Source organism: Parasteatoda tepidariorum, chromosome 7 (assembly GCF_043381705.1).
Source record: "Parasteatoda tepidariorum isolate YZ-2023 chromosome 7, CAS_Ptep_4.0, whole genome shotgun sequence".
In the NCBI taxonomy this organism is placed as follows: Eukaryota; Metazoa; Arthropoda; class Arachnida; order Araneae; family Theridiidae; genus Parasteatoda; species Parasteatoda tepidariorum.
The window spans coordinates 63,273,295-63,295,763 of record NC_092210.1 but is presented as its reverse complement, the minus strand read 5'-3'; the positions used below and the strand labels follow the sequence as shown (position 1 = coordinate 63,295,763).

Sequence of the window (22,469 nt, the reverse complement as noted above, 5' to 3'; positions counted from 1 at the left end):
TATATATATAGTTAACAAAAAAGTGAATTTTTTATGATCGTGATATCGCTATGAAAGAAATGCCAAAACCATGACAACTGACAGCAGAAAACTCACTTTTCTTATCAACAAAAGGCAAATCGTCTTTTTTCTTGAACTCTCCGTTGCTCTTCACTTCCGTTGGGTTGCCAAAGTCATAACTGTCCACGGGCCAGTGAAGTTCAATGCAAAGTCGGTAAATCCATGCACCAAGGATGCCACCAACATGTGGCCCAATCACAGGAACCCAAAAAAAGTTGTATTCTCGGAAGCTAATAGAAATTGTAAATTTATGCAAATAAATAAACGCATAATATAAAATTGTAATGGAATACTAATTAATATAATACATACGCAATGCTCAAAATTTAAAATATAATATTCCAATAGATGCTGTAATAATGAGCATCTGTTAGATACTCATTAGAATATTTGCTGCCATATCATAGAAAGTCCCATAACCGAAAAACAAGTTTTTCGGAAAGCAAACTTCTCGAGTAACGAATGAGGACAAACATTTATAAATAATTTCAACACTACTTAGAGTTTTTTAAGTCATGAAAACGTTTATATTTTAGAGATCGATTCGGAAACGCTGAAAAGAGGATTTAGATAAGCGTTAAAGAAAGGACTGTTTAATTTATAAGGGCAAACAAGGTGACTCAAAATTATCGTTCTAACTTTGATGCGCAAAAACACCAATCAAATAAGATACATAAGGTTTGTGGCTTCCGCAGATCACATCAACACGTAAAGTTTTATTTGTGTTCGAAAAGTTCTCAAAAAACTAGTTAAAAATAAAATTTTTTTGACTCTTTTTTTGTGTGCTATTTGCTTGCAGGACCTGAGCTTGTTTAGTTATTTTGAGAACCGAATTTATGTCTTTCTCTCTCCTAGTTCGATGAAGACATGTGCCACACCACTGGTGACTTAACAAGTAGTATACAGTGCCATACAGTGAAATTGTAATACAGTTTCGATAATTACTGTTCATAGAACGTAAAAACCGTTTAAAAAAACATTATTTGCTGTAAAGACATGTATACAAGCAACGATTTCTTGTGATTCTATTCTTACAGATGCTTTTACTGGTGGAACTGTATTAGGGGGAATTGTCTTAACAGCTGAAGCACATAGTCTTTAACAATCGCATAATATTTTGACAGAACATGTTAAATTTTTCCCTTTGCTCTATTTGAAATTAAAATTAGAATTAAAAAAAAAGACAGAATGCAAAAACAAGACGAAGAAAAAATAAGATTTTAATTAAGCAATCGAGACGCAATTTTCGTTTGTGTTTTCATATTGATTTTTTAAATGAGATCATATTTTTTTGTGTATTTTGTAAACAGATTTTCGTTAAATATTATTTTACTTTTTGAATAACACGATTCTGTAACACACCAAGAAAAAAAGTATGGTCAAAATTACAATAATACGGTAATATTTACTGGGTTTCTGGTTCATTGAAACACTAAAAAATTCTGTAATTTTCACCGAAGTGCTTTGGTTAAGGTTTTGATAAAATTAACTGCAAAATATTGTTTTGTAATCTGGGAAAATGTGGTAAAATTTGATAATTTTATCACTACACATTAGAGCATGGCAATAAAAGAGTTTATGAATATTCTTAATTCATATCACGGCCCAAAGAAAAAAACAGAACAATTATGAAACAGAACGATTTGTCTAAGAATTTACTTGTGAATTTCATCATCAACAATTCACAAAAATCACTTACGGAATACGAAAAATATCGAATAAGAGTAATATAAATTGAATTGAGAACATCTAAATCTTTTTTGACTCTATAAATACTACTCTTTAACAACTATTAATATTTAAAATCTCAAATTTAATTTATTGGAAAAATTTCTCTTTGATAAATTTTTTTTACGAATGATCTATGTTTAACATTAAATTATCTTTCTTCGAACTATTAAGAGATAACGGTCCACCATTTTTTCTCTTTTGGGAAGCAATACATAAGAATTCGATTTATTATCATTTAATAATACTTAGGTAAATAATATTATCACTCGTACTTAGCTATGGTTGTCTTTTTTAAAACACACACCGAAATTGTCAAAAATAAGGCCAATAGTGTTATCTTGATATGTTGACTTACATTCTCAAAATAAGAGGAGGAAAAAACAGAGAAGTGTGCGTATAATCTTAATGCTCCTTTACGTAACAGTATTGTCGGCTTTCATAATATTTACTAAGATCAGCGTTAGAAACCAAGAAGTATAACTTATTCTACCATAAAGACAACTTCCGTTGATTTCTTTGTCGCTAAAATAACTAAAATAGAAGTTGCTCTTCTAAGTTTTTTAAACACAAAAATATATAAATATTATGCATATTAGAAGTAAGAATCTATAATAATAAATTCATTATACATTATTTTGAAGTTTTGCTTTTGTACTAAAAGGAAGGTTTTTAAGATTTTCTGATAGATAACATAGGAGAGCAAATTTTTTTGTTGCTTTTATACAAATACTTGATTTCGCCTAATTCAGATGTGGGGATTTCAAATCCGAAATTAGTTTGCTCTTAAAGGTACAGATATTTATTTAAAAGGACATTTTTTGTCTGTTTTTTGTCAAAACGTATAAATTTAAAAACGCTACATACAAAAAGGTGGTTGCGTAAATATTGAGACAGATTTTTTGGGAGCACATCTTCAAGACTAAAACTGCATAGGAACCATATATGGCAACGTTACTTTTAAAAAGTAACGAGTAAAAGTACAAGTATTTTTAAAAAAAGTAACGAGTAAAAAGTAAAAAGTTCTTATTTTAAAAAGTAACGAGTAAAAAGTACAAGTAAAAGTACAAGTACTAAACAAAAAAAGTAACGATTTAAAAGTACATTTCTAGGAAATCGAAAATTCAAAGTAACCTAAAATTTTATTGAATAATATTCTTATGTTCTTTAATGTTTTTGCAAAATTGTTGTTATTTATTTAATTATTTTTAATTTTGAAAGTTATGGACATTAATTTATTTTTAAATTCGGAAGAATATTATAATATAATTTTATAATATAATCGTATAATATAATTTTAAAATCAAATATAATTTTAATATCAAACTTTTTATGGATTTGCACGAAAAAGAAATTTTATCTATTGATTTTAATTTTTAGTTTATTATTTTTATTTATTTAAATTACCATTGATTTAAAATTGTTTTACTCTTTAGAAACGCGTTTTAAAAGCACAAACATAAACAAAGCAAACACGGGGTTTCAGATAGCTTTGTGATCTTTGAGCTAGTAAAAAATAATTGAATGTGCAGTATAAGTTGAAACAGAAGGTATTTAAACACGAAGTTAGCTGTGAATGCATATATATTGCACATTAATTTTATAAATTAAAAAAACATAAGCATTTTTTTTTAAATTTAATTTCTTTTTTTTTTAGAAAGCTTACCGAGTTTTAGAAAAAAGTAACGATTTCATTCGATATTTCCGTTACAAATACTTGTACTTTTTCCCTAAAAAAGTAACGAAAGTACAAGTAAAAGTACTAAATTTAAAAAGTAACGAAGTACAAGTAAAAGTACGTACTTTTTACTTGTACCGGCGGTACAAGTAACGAAAGTAAAAGTACTGCCATGTATGATAGGAACCCATATCCGGAAATGTCATTGTTCATTGCCGGAAGTCATTGTTCATTGACGGAAATGTTGTCAGTTGGCTAGGGGCGCTTCCCTATTATGTCCTATTCAGAAGCACACGAAGAAACAGTTCATAGCAGGGAAGAGCTTCTTGAGTTCTATGACGACATTTTCGTGCATGCGTTCCTATGTAATTTTAATCTTTGTGTGCCCTTACTCCCTTAGTTTATTTCAACATTTATGCTCAACATTTATTTGAAAACGTTACATGTAACGTTTTCAAATTTCTACATTTCGACACAAAAATAAACTAAAAATGTCATTAAAAAATTGTAGCTTGGAAGGAGAAATGGAATTCAGATTTGAAATCAGCGATGCGTAAGTATCTAAGATCTGTTGAAAAAACTTCGTGCCACAGAATTTTTTTTTTCCCCCTACTACAATTTAAAAATATATATATTACGTAAGATAATTTTGGAAAAGTCAAAACGAACTGAAGAATCCAAGAAATTTGCCTTCTGCTTTTAAATACGATAAGAATATGCAGCATTGGTTTAATTACATTATTCAACCAGACAAGGAGTTATTATTAAAAAAAAATCGATTCATGAACTTCTTTTGCCTACATACCTGAAGACTTCTTTACCCCAGCCAGCTAGGGCAGTGAATATTCGAGGGGCCAAATCTCTGGCAGGATTGAGAGGAGCTCCACAGTTTAATGGAAAAGCAAAAATCGTGGCGGATAAGGCGAGACCAATTACTAATGGATATTGTCCTTTCATGATGCTCATATTATGAGGATCCGTGATGGCAACAATAGCCATGATGAACACCATACTTGAAACAATCTGAAAGATAAAATCGAAAATTCATTTTCATTTAATAGGAGTCAATCGCCCTATTCCATGCAAAAATGTAGAGTTTTTCTAAGAAACTATTAAATCGATTAAAAAAAACTATATATATATATTTTTTTTTTCTTGTTAACTTTTTTTGAAACATTTTCAGATGACTATTGTCATTTAAAGCCAACTTTTAGGGCACATTTTGATGTATTTTTTTTTGGGACAGTATTGAATCAATTTTTAAAAAGTTTTTTGTTCCTTCTGTAGAGATGCATATTTTAAATTTTTTTTTAAAATCTATATTCGTTGATATTTATATTCATGGATTTTGTCAATTTTTTTTAAAATTTAATTTTGTAATTTAGTCTTTCAAATTATCATTTCTAAATTTATCGTGATTACGTATACGTCCCTTGGAATCAGATATAAAACGAGACTTATTGACTCCAGCGGCCCAAGATCACACGTATGATATCAATACGGTAGTCTCGTATTATATCTCGCATTAATACATATACGTGCTCTTTAGTATGTATAAACTTAGCGCATGGGTACCGCCCTTATTCAAACACTAATCATTTCAGAGCATGTTTGACGTTGGCGTTAATTTTGGCGTAGAACAACTCAAGTGCTAACTTCTGTGTATGCGCAAAGTCTTCATTTATATCAGAATCGAATTGACACTAACTTTTTAATATATTCTCCATCACAAAATAAGGTCTTGTCAGTCCATCTGGTTAATAGAGTCCATTAGGAATTTATATATAAGTAAACTGATCTAAGTAATAAGTGATCTAAGTAGATCTAAGAACTAAACTATCTAAGTAGTTTTATAAAACGTATAAGCGAAAAGAGACAATGGGAGGAAAAAAGTCCTGGTTAGGACTGGAGATGCTTAGATACTCGCAAAATTTTTATAATTTTTGTTGTGTTATTTTAAAGCAAGAAATTAAGAAAAAAAAAACTGAATTTGGGAGTGAGTTGCAAATAGAAAATTTTAAAAATGCGAAATCATGTGAAAGCTACAACGCTTCTCATGTTTTTACTCGTTTCATGCATCATATTATTATTTATTTTGTTGAAAACATTTTTAATGCAAAAACTTTGCCTAATGCACAAAAAAAAAAAAAACTTTCTCAATATATCTTATTATCTCAATATTATGGAACCATGAATTTCCAGCATATGTATCCAATTTAAGAATAACACGCTTCAATTGCTCAAATAGTTAGTTTTTTTTTTAAAATTTTATTTTGTCAGAATATTGTTATTTTTATCTTATTTGTCCTGTAGAAGTCGTAATTTGTCTTTTTATTGAAAAGGAAAAAGCTGATCTTGAAAACTTATTTTCAAAAAAATAAATTACAATTAAAAAGAAAGTAGAAAATGAACTTACCTGGTCACCTAATGCAGTATAGACTGAAACATGATCAGCTGCATATGTAGCAAAGATTTGAGCCGTGGCAGTCTTATTGGGTGGTACTTCTCTATGTCCTCCATCGAAGTTGGAAAAGGATTCTAAAATATGTAAACAAACACATGTTTTTCGAAATAAATGCTTTCTTTTTCTTTCTGACAATGTAGCATTTCTTAAACGTATCGCTTTTTGAAATCAAACTTAAGATGTATTTTTTTAAATGTATAATGAGAGTCTTAAACGGCGGCTTGGGAAATTAAATTTCCTAAGGCCAGTGTGCTATGCAAGATGTCGCATTGGTCACAATGATACCAAATTCTGACGTCATTCACTTTATATCATTTGTTTATGATTCATTAAATAAAAGAATGCATGCACTGCAAACATTCTCTAAGTTTGTCTTTCAAAGCCAGGAGAATTAAATTGTTATTGTTGTTAATTTACGTCGCACTAGAGCTGCACAATGGGCTATTGGCGACGGTCTGGGAAACATCCCGGAGGATGATCCGAAGACATGCCATCACAATTTTGATCCTCTGCGGAGGGGATGGCACCCCCGCTTCGGTAGCCCGACGACCTGCGCGCGAAGTCGAGCACTTTACGGTAGCACAGTTTAACGAGGACCAATACCGCACACCCTCGGTCCCTACGCAGACTGATCCAAGTGGTCACCCACCCGCACACTGACCGTAGCCAGTGATGCTTGACTTCGGTGATCTGCTGGGAACCGTGTCTTAACGATCAGTCCACTGCGGGACCCAGGAGAATTAAAAATGATAATTGAGTTCATCAGGTGTGCACAGCGTGCCTACTAATGTCCATATTTAGTCTTTCGACTTTCAAAGGGCTGCAGATATGCTTATAAAACTGGTGTAAAAGTACAGTAAAGTAGTAAGGCTCAACAAGACAATACATCTTGCAGCGCTACTTGGTGGAAAATTGGAAAGTTAGTGTACGATTTCGAATGCGGTACGAGATAGGGGAAAAAGTGAGTTACAAAGCCGCAGAGCATCACCGATTCAGTATAAATAGATACCTTTGAGACAATAAATGTTATAAAAAACTCATAAAACGTGTATTTCTTTCTTCGTGCGCTCATAACTGTGACGTGACGAAATGATAATCGAGGTGAAAAACCTAAATCAAAAACTCTCTACTTATCAAAAGATACCTTTATTATTAGCTTACAAGTGAAGTGTGAACATCAAAACTAAAAGTAAACTCTGACAGCTAGTTTTATTTTTCCTTAATAAGATTACTTCGTCCCGTCACAATTTAGAACATCACATACAAAGCAGTGCGTGTTTATTTGAAGAGTTCATTACTTACTATTACATCCACATAGCATTAATATCTTCTCTTAGTCTATTTGCATTAAATCGATAATGTTCCACAACTTTGTGCTTCTTTTTTTTTGTTTTTAAGATAGTAACGATAAATTCTCAACTTTCCACCAAGTGGCGTTGTTTAGGATCGTATTAAATAACGCATAGCTATACCTAGAGATCAGTTTTTTAATAAAATAGCTGAAGTCATTTGGAAGGTAAAAGGGTAGAAACGGATTTTATTGGGCACACTGAATTTAAAAAATGAAGATATATATTTAAAAAAAATTAATTCGGATTTCCATAATCAGAATTTTTTCTTTTTCAATCTAAAGAGCACGTAGAAGACTCTTGAATCAGTTAATCCTGTAATCAATTAAAATAACACATTGTTAATATGAAGAAACGGCGATAAATTCAGAGCTGGTAGATATGTACGTTTCCATTTCTGGGTCATCCAAGATGGAAAAAAGTTGAATGAAAGTAGTAGAAAGTAAAGAGAAATCGACTCGGAAAATTTAAGATCTAGACTACGGGGTCTTAAGATCATGCAGTCAAGGTCGATGTTTTTCAAAGAAGAGGATAGGCTTGGTTACATTGCAGATCGCGGTCGCCTCGGGAAAGGAAAACTAAATAAAGTTCGATTGAATGACCTGCAATCGACATTATTCAATTAAATTTTTATTGTCCATTTATAAAATTTGATAAGCTGTTATCACATGCAAATTTTTTAGTAAAGGAAAATAATTGTCTTGAAATCACAATATTTTAAATTTTTTTAAAAAATATATTATTATTTTTTGGGAACATGAATATACTTATTCTACTTATTCACTACTCTTATTTCACACTGTGAGAAATTTGGGATGTGAATATGTCAAATAAGTCAAAATAAATCCAATTACAATATTCGTAAAATCCATTTTTACCATGAAATTTTATACTGTAATTTTTACAGTAATATTTATTTAATTACTGTCATTCAGCGATTTTACAAAAAATAATACTGTAAAAATTTTGGTGAATTAGAATTTTGTTCTATTAAATTTCATGGCAAAAATAGTTATTACGGTAAAAATATCATTCAGGGTGCCTTAACTTATTAGAGATGAGTTCGAGCTCGCTTTCGGTAGTCCGAGCCCGGATATTTTTAATCAGAGCCCATCTGAGCCTGAGATTCATAGAATTATTTAGAGTCAGAGTTCACCCGAGATATACGTCGGATGAAGGTCACATTTTGCAGGCTCTATAGATCAAAATTTGTTAGACCCTTAGGCAGTTCAAAATTTGTTAGGACATTGCTGTCTGAACAAGGACATTAGTCATTAAAACATTTTTATCACAATTAATTAATAAATTGTAAATTTTTAATACTTAATAACAGTAACAAACGTTCGTTTAAGACTGTTAAAAATGTTTATGAAAATTTATCATGAGTTCGAGCTTCGCCCGAGCTTGAAAACTTTTTTCAGTAAACGAGTTCGAGCCCACGGGGGCCCGGGCTTTTGAACTTGGGCAGAGCCCATTTCATCTCTAGTACTTATGAACTTACAATTTCTATACTTTAACGATAGGGGATGCTGTTTTTTAGCAGAACAATATGGTTAATTTTGTAGCTTAGAAGAGGACTGTTATTTGTACTTTGTTTTTCCCAATAACCTTGATTTAAACAAAAATATCTAATCAACAAATTAAAACAGTTCATTAGGCAGATAATAAGATTCAATTTATAAATTGATATGAACCAGTAATTACCTACTACAAAAAGTAATAACATTGTTTAACAATTTGTTTAAGATAATCAATTAGATAAGACTATCAATGGAAGCTATATTGAAATGCATGTTTGCATTGTTTGTTAAACAAAAGAAAGACGAATGATGATTAGGATCAAATAATCTCTTTTTATGTAATATTTAAGATATTTCTTTTTCAATCAGTTTTGTGTTGCATTGTAATAGTTTAACATACCAATTGCAGGGTAAAATAAATCACAGTTTCCAATTGTAGGGCAATTGAAGGGCACCAATTGTAGGGCAAAATAAATCACAGTTTCAAAATGCACAGGACATTTTTTTTTTTAGGAGCGTTAAAAAAAAAAAAAAAAAAAAAAAANAAAAAAAAAAAAAAAAAAAAAAAAAAAAAAAACATGATTTCCAAGAAAGTAAAAAGATGTTTCGATTTAGTGGAAATTTTTATTATTTCTACAGTACTTATCTGATAAAAATATGGAACAATTTTAGATAAAATTGACATTTATGGAAAAAGTGTGATCTATCACTTATACCCAAGTACATAATTATTGCTTGGGATACATTAATTAATTAATACATGTATGTTTCGGCAGGATTAACCTTCTCATTGCTTAATTTTTTTTAAATATTAAATATGTTAACATGTTATCATGTTAAATATGTTAATTAAATACGTTAAAAATTGAAAATTTTTGTTACAAAATTTAAATCTGCATATATTTTAAAGTTAACGAAAGCACCATGCAACAATACGGAGAAGCCTCTTATATGAACTGTATCTTGAATAATCAATGATGTTTTCGTTTGAAGAGATTTCCAGTACCTCTATTTTTTGATTTCGTGTCTCAAGAAGTGGATACTTAATATTGTTGGATTTTTTTGGCCACTTGTGGGAAATATGTTGAAAATACTTTGACTTAATTACAATTAGAAGGAATAATACATTTTCTTTAATTTAGTAGAGTAGTTTGTGATCAGTATTTAAATTTACATTATATATTAAAAAGCTTATATTTTTGTTACATCTTACCCAAATAAACCGTATAAAGTACTATGGAAGCAACAAATGCGCCAAAATATTGTGCGAAAAAGTAGGGCATGATTTTTTTCCATTTAAATTTTCCAATACTGGCCATCGCTAGTGTAACAGCTGGGTTTGCATGACAACCTAAGGGATAAAAAAAAAAGAAACAAATTAAGAAAATTTCAGTTTTTATTCAAATCTATCATTAAAATTATTACATCATTCAACAGTTAATGTGATAGCCTTTCTTGTTTCAACCGTTGCCAGTAATCGTAACGAAAACCAGGTCGTAGCTGTTAAAAAACCAATGTAAAACCAATTAAATTAAGTTGGTTAAATCAATATTTTGATACTTTCTGATTTATGTAAATTTTAATGGAATCCAAGGCGTGGCAAAAAAGTAAAAAGTTTGAAAGTGTAGCACTTTGTCTGGTGACGATAAGAGACAAGCAAGTATGTAATACATCGCTAATATTGATAGTGTTCGTTAAAGTAAAACTGAATTATAGTTAAATACAATTCGGAAATAAATTTTTTCAAGTGTGCTTTGACGCTAAATTTCATCAGTTTGAATAGCCTGGTTGGTAGAACGTTAGACTCGTGTTTGTGAGAACGGGAGTTGGAATCTAGCCGGCCGAAGAATCCCTGTGTAGTAAATAATGACTGGTGCTAGTTAAATCAGTAGGCGCCACAAAGTCCTCCAAGTTTCTATAACGAATCAATAACTGTGGTGTACTGAATTAGAGATTGATCGCTCTCTGGTTCAGATCAAACTTACGACCTGTGGATGACTGAATGGAGTATATGATTGGGTCTTCCCAATAAAACGGGCTGTGACGTGTGTGTGTGACTGAATGTATTCTTGGCCATAGATCACGTCACTTAAAAAGCAAGAAACACACCATCTGCCGAAAGAATTCGCTTGATTTCAGGCAAGCTTGCTGGCTTTAGTAAGTGGCATAAGTACATCTTCTTTCTTGCTTTGTACTTGTAAAAGGGGGTTTACATCTGAATCTGCTACCATTTTTTTTTGTTACCTTATGATTTCTTGGATCTGGTATGGCCTAATGGCTAATCATCTAGGATAAGAAACAACAGCATTACAGTAAGCTTCACCTATAACTATGGGCTAAATATTAACTACCCGAAATAAATCAGGATAAATGAGGAATGAACGATGCATATTTTAGTTAGCTTAAAAGTTCAGGCTCAGTCTAAAAGGTATCAAGTGGATTAGAAAAAAAATGATGACTTTTCTAAATAGTTAGGCAAAATGTGAAATGCAGTTGAGGGCTTGCAGAATCGGTTTTCCAGTATATAAACAAACACAAAGCCTCAAAAAATATTATTGAAATGACTCATACTTTATGATGCTGATTCTCGGATTTCATGTAGAGTAGTGTAAATAGTTTACTCACCTGAAACACCTCCTGTAACTGCAATTGCCACCATGAGAGATACACCCCATCCCAGAGGGCCAGCAACAGAACTACTGGACTTGTTGAAAACTAAAACTGCGTTCACAGCATTACCAAAGAGCTGTAAAAAGAAAAGAGACTGTTTTAATCAAAGAATTGTGAACAGAGAAGCGGAATACTGGAAAATACAGAGACCTAAATTCCTTATTAAATAAAAAAAGTTGCCAGAATTTAATTTAAGTGGAGATGGATGTGTTTAAGAATAGTTGAATGTAGCACCGATTGAGAAGCCGATGGTCACGCTAATTTTGAAATTTCAAGCATAAAGGTTATAGCACTCTTAGAAGAAAGCGGAATGGATTCATATTTTTGAATTAATCCATTAATGTATAAGTTAAAATTTTTCAATAATACAGTTAATTTCATACAATTCAGTCAAAGGTTGTGATATCAACTTAACATGTGACATTTCCATCCATTAAAAAGTTTTCATTGTGTAGCGAAGTGAGAAAAGGGGGGATTTAACCCCTTCCTTCTCGCTCCCGTGAAAATGACGGGGTGAGGTTTCGCCCTCTATTTCTCGCTCCCGTGATATTTCCGGACCGGAGTGCTCAGTAGTAATGCTCCAATAAGAATAAAACTAATTAATTTCTTTTGCCCGGAAAAAATTTAATTTCTCATTTTACACACCAGATGGCAGTACCAGGATATATTTTAAGGTAATTGTAGATAGTTTATTTTAAACTAGATGTCAGCACTAATCAAATACGTGTATAAAAAAATAGGCATTTTTATGACCGTTTTCTGGAAAATTAACCGATCGTTCAGGGGTTAAAAACTATAATAAAACTTCTGTTTGAAACGCTCTTTCTGAGAGTCTTCTTTGTCAAAAATCGGTGGTTTTCGAAAAGCAATAATAACATCAAGTAAACCACCGACTTCTCACCGTCTTTGCTTAAGAATTGTATAAGAAATTCATGCAACACATTTTAAGATAAAATTTATGTTAAAAAAAACAAAATATCTGGAAAATTAACCGAGACTATATCAAATCAATTCTTATAAGCTATACCCAATATTTTATTTCTTACATTTTCGTGCAAACCCATGGAAAAGTTTTTTTTAAAAAGTATTTTATTTATAATACTAATAATAAGACATGTTTGGAAACAATATAACTCCTTATGCTTCAGTTATAGTAAAAAAATGTATAATATTAACTTATATCATTTTCAAAACTTTTTATTTTAATTTCCTTTTCAATATGATAATACAAAATAATAATAAATGTAACAATGTAAATGTCACGTCATGATCTTGAATATAGTAAAAATAATATTTCAAACAAAATTTGAAGGTAGGAGAAGGTTAAAATAGGTTATTGATTATCGTTGAAAGACGGAAATGTGGCACCTTTTTCGGAAGTTGTATTTTGCCTCGGCATTTCAAGGCACACCTTCTTTTTTGAAGGATTGAAAGCGAAAGTTTCGTGACTCGGGCGTGACTCTATTACAAAACGTGTCAGCAGTCTAATTATATATTTAGATGATTGTCTAAAATAAAATATTTTGAGAAGGATTCGGTTTTGAAGTTTTAAGATTTTACATGAAATACCATGCAATATTTATCGATGACACGCAAACAGCACAAATTGTAGCTTAAAGGTCCCCTTCAATTAGAATAGAAATTCTATGTTGCGGAGAATTATATGTCCGGAATTTCCTTATTTATTAAGTTACTAATTCATTTTTTTGAATTATTTTTGTTTCATTTTGTTCATTGAAATGCATTCTATCGAACTTAGTTATCGAATTTTAAATATTAAGTTTGAAAGTATTTTATACGAACTTTTTCAAATTTCAAAGGCTTTAAAAATTTAAGACTTAAAAATACTTTCTTAACTAAACATTTAAAATTCGCTAACTAAGTTCAGTAGAATGCATTTCAATGAATAAAATGGTACAATAATTATTCAACAAAATTAATTAGTTACTTAAATAAGGAAATTTCTGAAATATTATTCTCCGTAGGACCTGGACTACCTGGAGGGAGTAAAATCTCTCTTCTGTGTGAAAAAGGTAATTTAAGAGGCTCAGGAGTCTTCAAGCGGACAAAAAACCCAAAAAATCTCAAATTATTTTACTTTATAACCGTCGTTGGACAGTCGACCCAATTGTTGGATTTATGACTACCAATGTTCAACTCAGTCGCCTTGTAATTTTGAACCCAATCCAGAAGACAAAGGAACTCCTGGATCAAGTATTGGGAGAAATTTGCCTTCGTGGAGGACTTTTTGATGGAACTAAACCGCATTTGCGTTACATGGAGAAGAAAATCACTAAAACCTCACATGGTTAGCCTGATATCTAGGGGACTCTAACCTATAACCCGTATAAAACTGAGGATATTTTACGCCAGCACTGTGCTCGGTGCAAGCCGGATGCGGAATTCGCATCGACCAGCCATCGCCGGGAATCGAACCCGGTTCACCTCATTGGAAGGCGAATGCTCTATACCCTCAGCCATCACGGCTCTAAACTCGAATGATTTAAAATTACGTAATTTAACTTCTCAGTTAGCCAATACAGTTCCAAATTTTGAACTGATTAAAAATATATTTTTCAATTAACTTTTGTCGTCTTGGAAAATATCAAACAATAAAAATGCGAATGAGAGGAGAATTTTTGAATTATGTAACTTTTGACCACATGATTTTTCAAAAACTATTTTACTACTTTTATTTAACTACTTTTTTTATATGAAATAAATTTATTTTAGTTAGCAACAAAAGAATTGAAATGAATATTCCTATTTTAAACAAATGTAGTTTATCTTAAAATTGATGTCAAGATGATAAACAAATACTAGATAAGTCAATTTGCATAGAGTTGTCACAGAATGGAACGTTTTGCATATGATAGATACTTAGATACAAAGAAAATTTATAAGAAACAAATAACAATATGATACAATATTGTAGCTTTTATATGATTTACTAACGGTGCATGTTAATTATTGAATTACTTTCAGTATTAATATTCTCAAATAAGAATTCTTGAAAGATAATCTCAAAATTTTTTTTAGCTACATATGAAATGTTACAAACTTTTATACATCAGTTCTAAATTATTTTTTGCTTCAAAAGATGATGCAACTTTGCTTTTAAATTAATGCAACTAAGATATTTATGTTATGAAATATAACAATAAATGATAAATATGTGTTAATTTTAGTTGAGGATAAAAATCAAAGACTTGTTAAAGTTTAACGAATTGCGAATGTGTAAAATTATTTAAGTATCATTATTTCGCACTTAAGTCAGTAAATGTTGACATATAGCGTTGATAGTAAATATCGAATAAGAATATTTTTTTTTATCACAGTTTATCACTTTCAATGCTACCATGATTGCATACTGAACATCTGTGCTCTGTAAAAAAGTCTGGATCTAATTGCTGAAAAAAGTACCGGCACTCATGGTGGAATTACTTTTTTTTTTACCGCAAAATCCATCTTTCCGTAAAATTTCACGGAACAAAAAATTTGATAAATTGTAATTTTTGCAGTAAATATTACTATAAAATCACTATATCATTATAATTATATACACCGAAGAGTCATTACATTACGACCACCCTCCATCTATAACAATGGACTCGCTCAGGTTTTCATGGCTTCTCGCCCAGGAACAATGTTTTATTGGGGCCCATAATCCCATAATCCTCATAGAACAATCCCTGACTTCTGTAAGCTACTTGAACATAGTTGCAGACCAGGTTCACCCATTCATGGCAACAGTTTTTCCTGTGGGGGATGGTGTTTACCAACAGGATACTGCACCATGTCATAAGGGTCGAATCGTCATGGATTAGTTCGAGGAACATTCCAGTGACTTTCAACTCATGTCTTGACCCCCAAATTCACCTGACCTTAATCCAATAAAGCATTTGTGGTCCTACTTGGAAAACCAAATTCGTGCTGCCACGATACCCCCTCGGAATGTGAGGGAATTGCAGGACCAGATGGTGAGCGCCTGGTACCAGATACCTCAGACTACCTATCAGAACCTTGTGGAATCAATGCCACGGCGGGCTCTAGCAGTTTTGAGGGCTAAAGGTGGTCCTACATGTTATTAGCAAGATGGTCATAATGTAATGGCTCTTCGGTGTAAATGTTACTGTAAAAATTACATTATAAGGTTTTACGGTAACAGTGAATTTTAAGAATGCACTCAGCGTACCAATACTTCTTACATTGATCTGATTTTTTTTACACTGATTTACTTTTTTATTTAATCTGGAATTTTTTTCAGTGCTTGGGAATTGATGATATTTAACAAATATTTTATACATTCCTCCAAGTGTTGACATGAATGTGAATTTATAATACAGATGAAATACAGCATTTTGACGGGATTTAAGGTTTTTACACAATAACATATACGTGTAGTGCATTTTTCCTTTCCCCGGTATTAAGCTAAATTTCTTATAAAATATTTACGTACTGTTTTGAACTCAGGAATATTTGCACGACCCCTTTAAAGCAGCTTAAAATTCCGTCTTTACTTTCATTTTTAAAAAAAAAATTATTCATGACCCTATCATTTAAGGTCTGCTAGCAGAAGATTTTACATACTTAAGAACATAAACACCCTCTTGACATTAGATGTTTGTACGTCGATTTGAGCACAGCAGTCAAATTGACCCAGCAACGCAAAATTTGTCACACCTTTGCCGAACACGTTTTTCTCTATTGTTGAAGAGAAAATGATGTTGTGGATTCTTTGGGTTGTATTTCGTCTGGTATTTGTTAAAGAAACAGCAATATTGTGAAACCTTGAGGCTTAGGAAACGAGCAATATTTCAGGTTACATTTGTTCGTGGGGCGTGAGGTGAAAGTGCGAGAAAAATTTTTGCAAATACTAAAGGGATGAGTTTTTATTTTTTCTCATTTGTTTGGATATTACGAAAGAAATACATGATAGGTTAGTTTCATATACTTGAAGTAATAGAAGAAGGATGAATAGCAAATATTTATGTGAAGGTTTATTTTAAGATGGAAGCTAGCAAAAGTTAGTAATTGAAGTTTTGAGGGCATTGGGCGAAGAGGACATGCAAAAAGTGAAGAAGTATGCTAGGTGTATTCGGATACTTGGACAGTAATAGAAGATTGAATAGCAAGTATGGATGTGCAGGTTTATTTTAAGATAGAAATCAGCGTAAGCTAGTAAGAGAAGTTTTCAGAGTTTTCTGAATTTAGACGGATTTATTATAAAATGGAGCACATCGAAATTATGAATGAAATTTTTGAGGATCTTTTTTCAAAATTGACCCGTTAAAAGATAAAGAAAGACGCTATACTTGTTTAGGATACGTTAGCAGTGAGTGAAGAAGACTGGATAGCAAATACTGATGTGCAGATTTATTATAAGATGGAAGTCAACGAAAGTTAGCGATGGGAGTTTGCTTATAAAAATGGCTTATGAATAACTTTTTAGGCTTGTGTCATATATTTGAGCTGAAATGGAAGACTAATTAGCAAAAATTGATGAGCTGATAAGTCGATGATTGATTTTATGATTTTAAAAGATTGAAATCAGCAAATATTAGTCGTGAGTTTTTCTGCAAAATGAGACACATATCCTGGAAAAAAAATATTTGCATTTAAACTGGTTCAAACATTTCAAATTTTTACTTCGTCGTTAAGGTACTTGTCACCAGGTAAAATAATATATATATATATATATNATTTTAAATTATTTCATCCCTTACAATGCATTCAAGTTTGTCTTTTATTTTGATAAATATAATTTTTGTAAGTTTTTATATATATATATAATATAATATAATATTAAACAGTTTGTCAGTTTGAATGAAAAAGTACAAAATAATCTAATTTTCCTACTTTTCTGATTTATCATTTGGCTTTGAAAACAATGCTTATACAATGTGCATTATATTGGATCCTTTCATATATTGGGAGTTGATTTTCAGTAATGTATACAAGTATTGTATTTCTGTATTGCTTAGTCATTGAATGCGATGTCAGTTTCCAACTTTGACTTTAAAATATCTAATTTATATCATTTGGCTAAAAGTGCAGATATCTTAAATTGATCGTAATTACTGTTAATTTATCAATTAAAATACACATTTGTACTTAACCTCTGTCACTAAAATTTTTATTTAAAAGATTCGGACTAATACCAATTGTGTGATAAGTGAGTTCTGATTCCCTGAAATATACCTATTAATGTTGGGTATTATTTTCTCCCTAATAATAATGAATGCTGGTTTGAAGTCTGATATTATTCGATGATTGTATTGATTGGGCAGTAAATAAAAAATGTCATTATTTATTTCGATTAAAAGTATAGTTATTCATGTTAAAATTTATTTTTATTTTTGAAACTAAGCCCTTTATGACTAAAGAGTTATTAGCTTCAAAAGACGACGTTTGAATACGCATGTTTTTAAAATTAAACAACTTTTATTAAAAATTACTAATGCATCAAATGGAATTTTTTTTAAGGTTTCATTTACATATCGGCATTTATTATGAATAATGTATACGTCACTTTAAAACATAGTGTAAATTAAACTATTTTTAAAAATAAATGGCATTTGTTTTGAATCACCAAAATAATAATATCATTAGCGAATAATTTCTGGTCATTTGAATGCGGTATTTTCGACAAAGCGTGACTCTTAATAGTTATCCATTATTAACAAAGTATTTCTGATAATTAAAGTGTGTTTTATTTTATAATGACAGAAACCATGCTTAATCCTTAAGGAAAACTTTGATTTAATAGCTGTTTAATGAAGCATAGTACATACCGACAAAGCTGATGATTATATCTTCTAAATTTCAATTCGAGGCAAAAGAAAACCACCAAATTATATTTATAGCACGAACATCATCAAGAACTCTTAGTCATTTTGAAAGGGAAAGTCATACCTGTATTGGGTGTTCACAAAAATTGCCTGTTTCAGTTAATAATAGGGTGTATTCCTCACTCTGTGCCGATTGCAATTAAGAGGGCATAACACAGTAACATTTTCAAAAAAATGAAAGAAAAAATATTGCATTTTTCGATAGTTTATCATCTTAAGATTATTATATCAAAATATTGAATTGATTTTTGTAAAAATGTAAAAGTTACAGAATAATATGTCAAGCTCGTGGCACAGGACGCGTTGTGACATGAAAGATTATGTGAACTTCAGTTGATAAATGGACTTTCTCATTTCTGTAGAAACATTTCAGTAAAGTACTATTATTTTAACTATTTTATAGAAATAATTTATTTAGACTATAAAAGAAAAATAATAAATAATACTTTTAATGTAAATCGTTAAAAGTGCTCGAGAACTTTTGAACTTCTCGAGCTTCGCCTTGTGAAAAATAAATTTTAGTAAATATTCATTATTTAGCCAAAACAATTTTGAATTGTAATGTATGCGGTTTCTTACATCATTTTAAAGTTTGAAAATTAACATGGCAAAATAGAAAATTTGAATGAAATCGGTCGAATTGTTTCTGAGAAATTTAATTTAAAAAAATTGTACATCTAAAATTCAATTTCTCAGGAACCATTCAACCGATTTCGATCCAATTTTGGAATTTTCCATAAAAAATTAAATACTTTAAAATGATTAAAAAAGTTCTGTGGCTTTCGACTGTCATTTTATTTTAAATAACAAATTTTTTTGACTATCATTAAGCAAAAAAATAAAAAATAATAAATATTTACTAAAATTTATCTTTTGCGTGGAATTATCTTCGGATAAATGAATTTTACAATTGAGTGCAAAAGTTTTCAATTCGCTTAAAAAGTTCTCGAGATGTAGCGAAATACGCAAAAAGTAAAATTAACATTAAGGGGTCCAAACTATGGATCACTCTCTTGACAACAACTATGGGGACCATATTTCCCATATACAAATTGTGGCTACCCCCTATATTTCGGGGATAATAAAATCTGAATCTTTTGAAAAAAGGTATGTTTATTCAGAGAAATTACGCTTCTGTGTCTGATTTCGTTACTTAAAATATCGTCCGCACTAATTAATTAGAATATTTGAGGGCACCCCCTAAAACCATTAAAAATGAGACCTAGAACATGAAGTCCGTTTTTTTTTGGCACACTATACAACATGATAGAAAATGTATTAAGCTAAGTTAATCTCAATCGTTTCAAATTTCACAAAAATATCCTTCTTTTTTTACAGGCTTCTACTGTGTTGTTCTCCTTCAACCACATGGTGGCGTCGAATCACGTGGTTGTGCAAGGTGTGTTAACATTGCTGTTTTAAAGCTTGGGTTTATTACCACGTTGAATCAAACGAAATCAAGCGTTTGATATAGCGTGATATCTGTAAGCGACTTCTAGCTAACCGCGGTGGTTCAGGGGATAGAGCGCTCGCCTCCCCATGAGGTGCCCTAGGTTCAAATCCCAGCGGTGGATGGATGATACGAATTTTCCTCCTGGCTCACACTAACCACAGTGCTGACGTAAAATATCCTCATATGTTGATGGATAATGGGGTAGAATCCTCTTGTCATTGGACTAACCGTGGGGAGGTTTTCTTGGTTTCCTTCTTCCTGTAACGCAAAGGCGGGATAGTTGCATCATAAATTCCTCCACGAAGGCTTGTTTATACCAATGCTTGATCTAGCAGTTCCCTTATTCTCCGAGTTGGGTTCAAAATTACAAGGCTACGAAATTGGACATTGATAGTCGTAAATTCAGAATTGGGTCTGCTGTTCAACGCTGTTGATAAAATAAAATAAAACAGTGACGTTACACACGTGTATCGAACCTGATGGGTTGACCTACGCGAGAACGTCGCCTACAAATATCCAATTGAAGAAAGGATGAGATTTTTTTTAAAAATTTATATAGAATGCTTCTTGAATTCGATGATTGTTATAAAGTACTCATGTTAAAGGTTAGGAAGATACACGTATCTTATATTCTAATAAAGTTAAAATAAAATTGTGAGAAATAATTAAAAAAAAATAATTTTCCAGACAAAGGACAAAAAGCTTGTAAACTTGTTATTTAAAGGCAAATATTTTATAAATCACATATTAATGATGAAATATTTAATTTTTTTTCTAAAAAATTAGCCATTTACCTGTAATTCTATGTAGGATATAATTATATATAGGGTTTCCATGCTACTATTGTAAAAACGTAAAAACCCGTTACAAATCTGGGGTAAAAGGAGATGAATCAAAGAGATTTTAGAAACATTTCCATGCATCATTCGGTAATAAAACTAGTTTTGATACTTTTAATCCCGCCTTCCTCAGTAGAAATTTGTTAAAATTCAATATTTCTTTTTTTTTTCATAGTTAAATATAAGATTGAGACCTCCAATGTGTGTACTACTTTACCTCATTTTGCTAAGAATTCTAAAAATATATGAAAAGAGCGTTGATTACGAAACACCCTGTTAAGTTTAAAAAAAAAAAACCGCGTATACAACTGTTATTTTGAGCTTAGATGGAATTAAAGGGCTTATTGTAGAACAATTTCAATTCACAGAAAAGAAAAATTGAAAAAAAAAAGAAAAACATTTTTGGTTAAATGTAAAGGCAATTTTTCGCTTTTTACATTAACTTTCCTTTTAAAAAGTAAAACTGGAAAATTTTAAATTTAAACCATGTATATTTTGCTAAAAATATTTTTGTAACACCATTATATTAAACAAGTCTGTCTAAATTGATAAAAAATATTGCGCATTTTTATTGCTTTAAAAACAAAAATAAAAAAAAATATTTAAAATGTTATATTTCTTTATAAATATCTATTTAAAATCACATTTTCGACTGAAAAACTTTTTCATTGAAATAGTACACCCAATTGGTAACGTTGGTGTATTATGAATTTAATCCTAAATAAGAATCAAAACGTTAAAGACTTATTTAATTTTATTACATTCACGAAAAGGTAATTTACGAGATTGTGTATAGTGAATGCAGCTAAAAGAACAGCACCTGTCAAAAAGTAATTCACACAAAAGTAGTTCCTAATGGATTGACATAAAATAATTGTGACATAATTTTTGTTCATTCTATTTCTTTCAAAATTAATCTGTCACAGGAACTTAACATTGGGCAATAGCATCAAAATTATACACCTTTCTTTATTTAAAGAGCTGCCATTATATAAAGGGGAGATTTTCTTTTCATTTAAAGAATAAGCGTTAAACTTTATAGTTTAATTAATTTTTTATTCCTGAGAGTAGTTAAACGAGGGCATAAGGTGAAACCAATGATGTCAGTTGTGTAGTGTATCATATTGTTTTTGCATTGGCGTTTTATTTGATTGCTGAATATCAACTAAAAAGAATTTGCATCATTTCTGGCAATCGATTTTAAAATAGAAAACATATTTATCCAAATGAATTAATTCTTAATAAAACAAATAATAGTAATTCTTCAGCAAATTTTTTAGATTTGACTCTTAATATTAATGCAGATAAAAATATTACATTTAAACTTTTTGACAAAAGAAATGAATTTAAATTTCCAGTTAAAAAATGCATAGATTTCAACTCTAACTTAGCCAATAAGGTTTTTTCTAATATTATTGCCAATCAAATTCATAGATTTTACAGGAATAATTCTAACTATAACGAGTTTTTATTAGATACTGATATATATAAAAACGATTTAATTAATAGCCATTTTCCTAGTTCATTTCTTAATTTCTATTTTAAAAAAATCTTAAAAAACTTGGTACATTAATTTTTAATTTTTATTTAATTTTTCTGTTTTAAGAATAAGCTCTGATTTTTTCAAGGTAGGAACTAACTATGATAAACTATTCCTAAAGCCACTGGACGGAATAGTTTGGATGTATGACCTTTTATACTGGATTAGTTAAATATTTTTTAGTTACTTTTTAATATTTGTAGCCTCTTAAAATTAATTTAATTTTAATTGTCCAGTATAATAAACAGTTTATTTATTTATTTATTTATTTATTTAATTATTTTTTATTTTTGTATAAGTGGAATGGGCTCTGGTTC

The 22,469-nt window shown here is 30.5% G+C and overlaps 1 protein-coding gene across 5 annotated transcripts in view; it reads right to left on the bottom strand.

The window, feature by feature from the left end:
- Nucleotides 1–22,469, bottom strand: part of LOC107444140 (aquaporin-9) — a 115,837-nt gene that overhangs the window by 9,641 nt on the left and 83,727 nt on the right. For all 5 annotated transcript variants that reach the window (XM_071183511.1, XM_016058226.3, XM_071183510.1 and 2 more), the window contains exons 3-7: nucleotides 11,425–11,545; nucleotides 10,013–10,150; nucleotides 5,883–6,004; nucleotides 4,272–4,489; nucleotides 97–290 (exon numbers count right to left, since the gene is read on the bottom strand). In XM_071183511.1, the coding sequence (XP_071039612.1) occupies nucleotides 97–290; nucleotides 4,272–4,489; nucleotides 5,883–6,004; nucleotides 10,013–10,150; nucleotides 11,425–11,545 (793 nt within the window). The remainder of the gene's footprint in view (nucleotides 1–96; nucleotides 291–4,271; nucleotides 4,490–5,882; nucleotides 6,005–10,012; nucleotides 10,151–11,424; nucleotides 11,546–22,469) is intronic.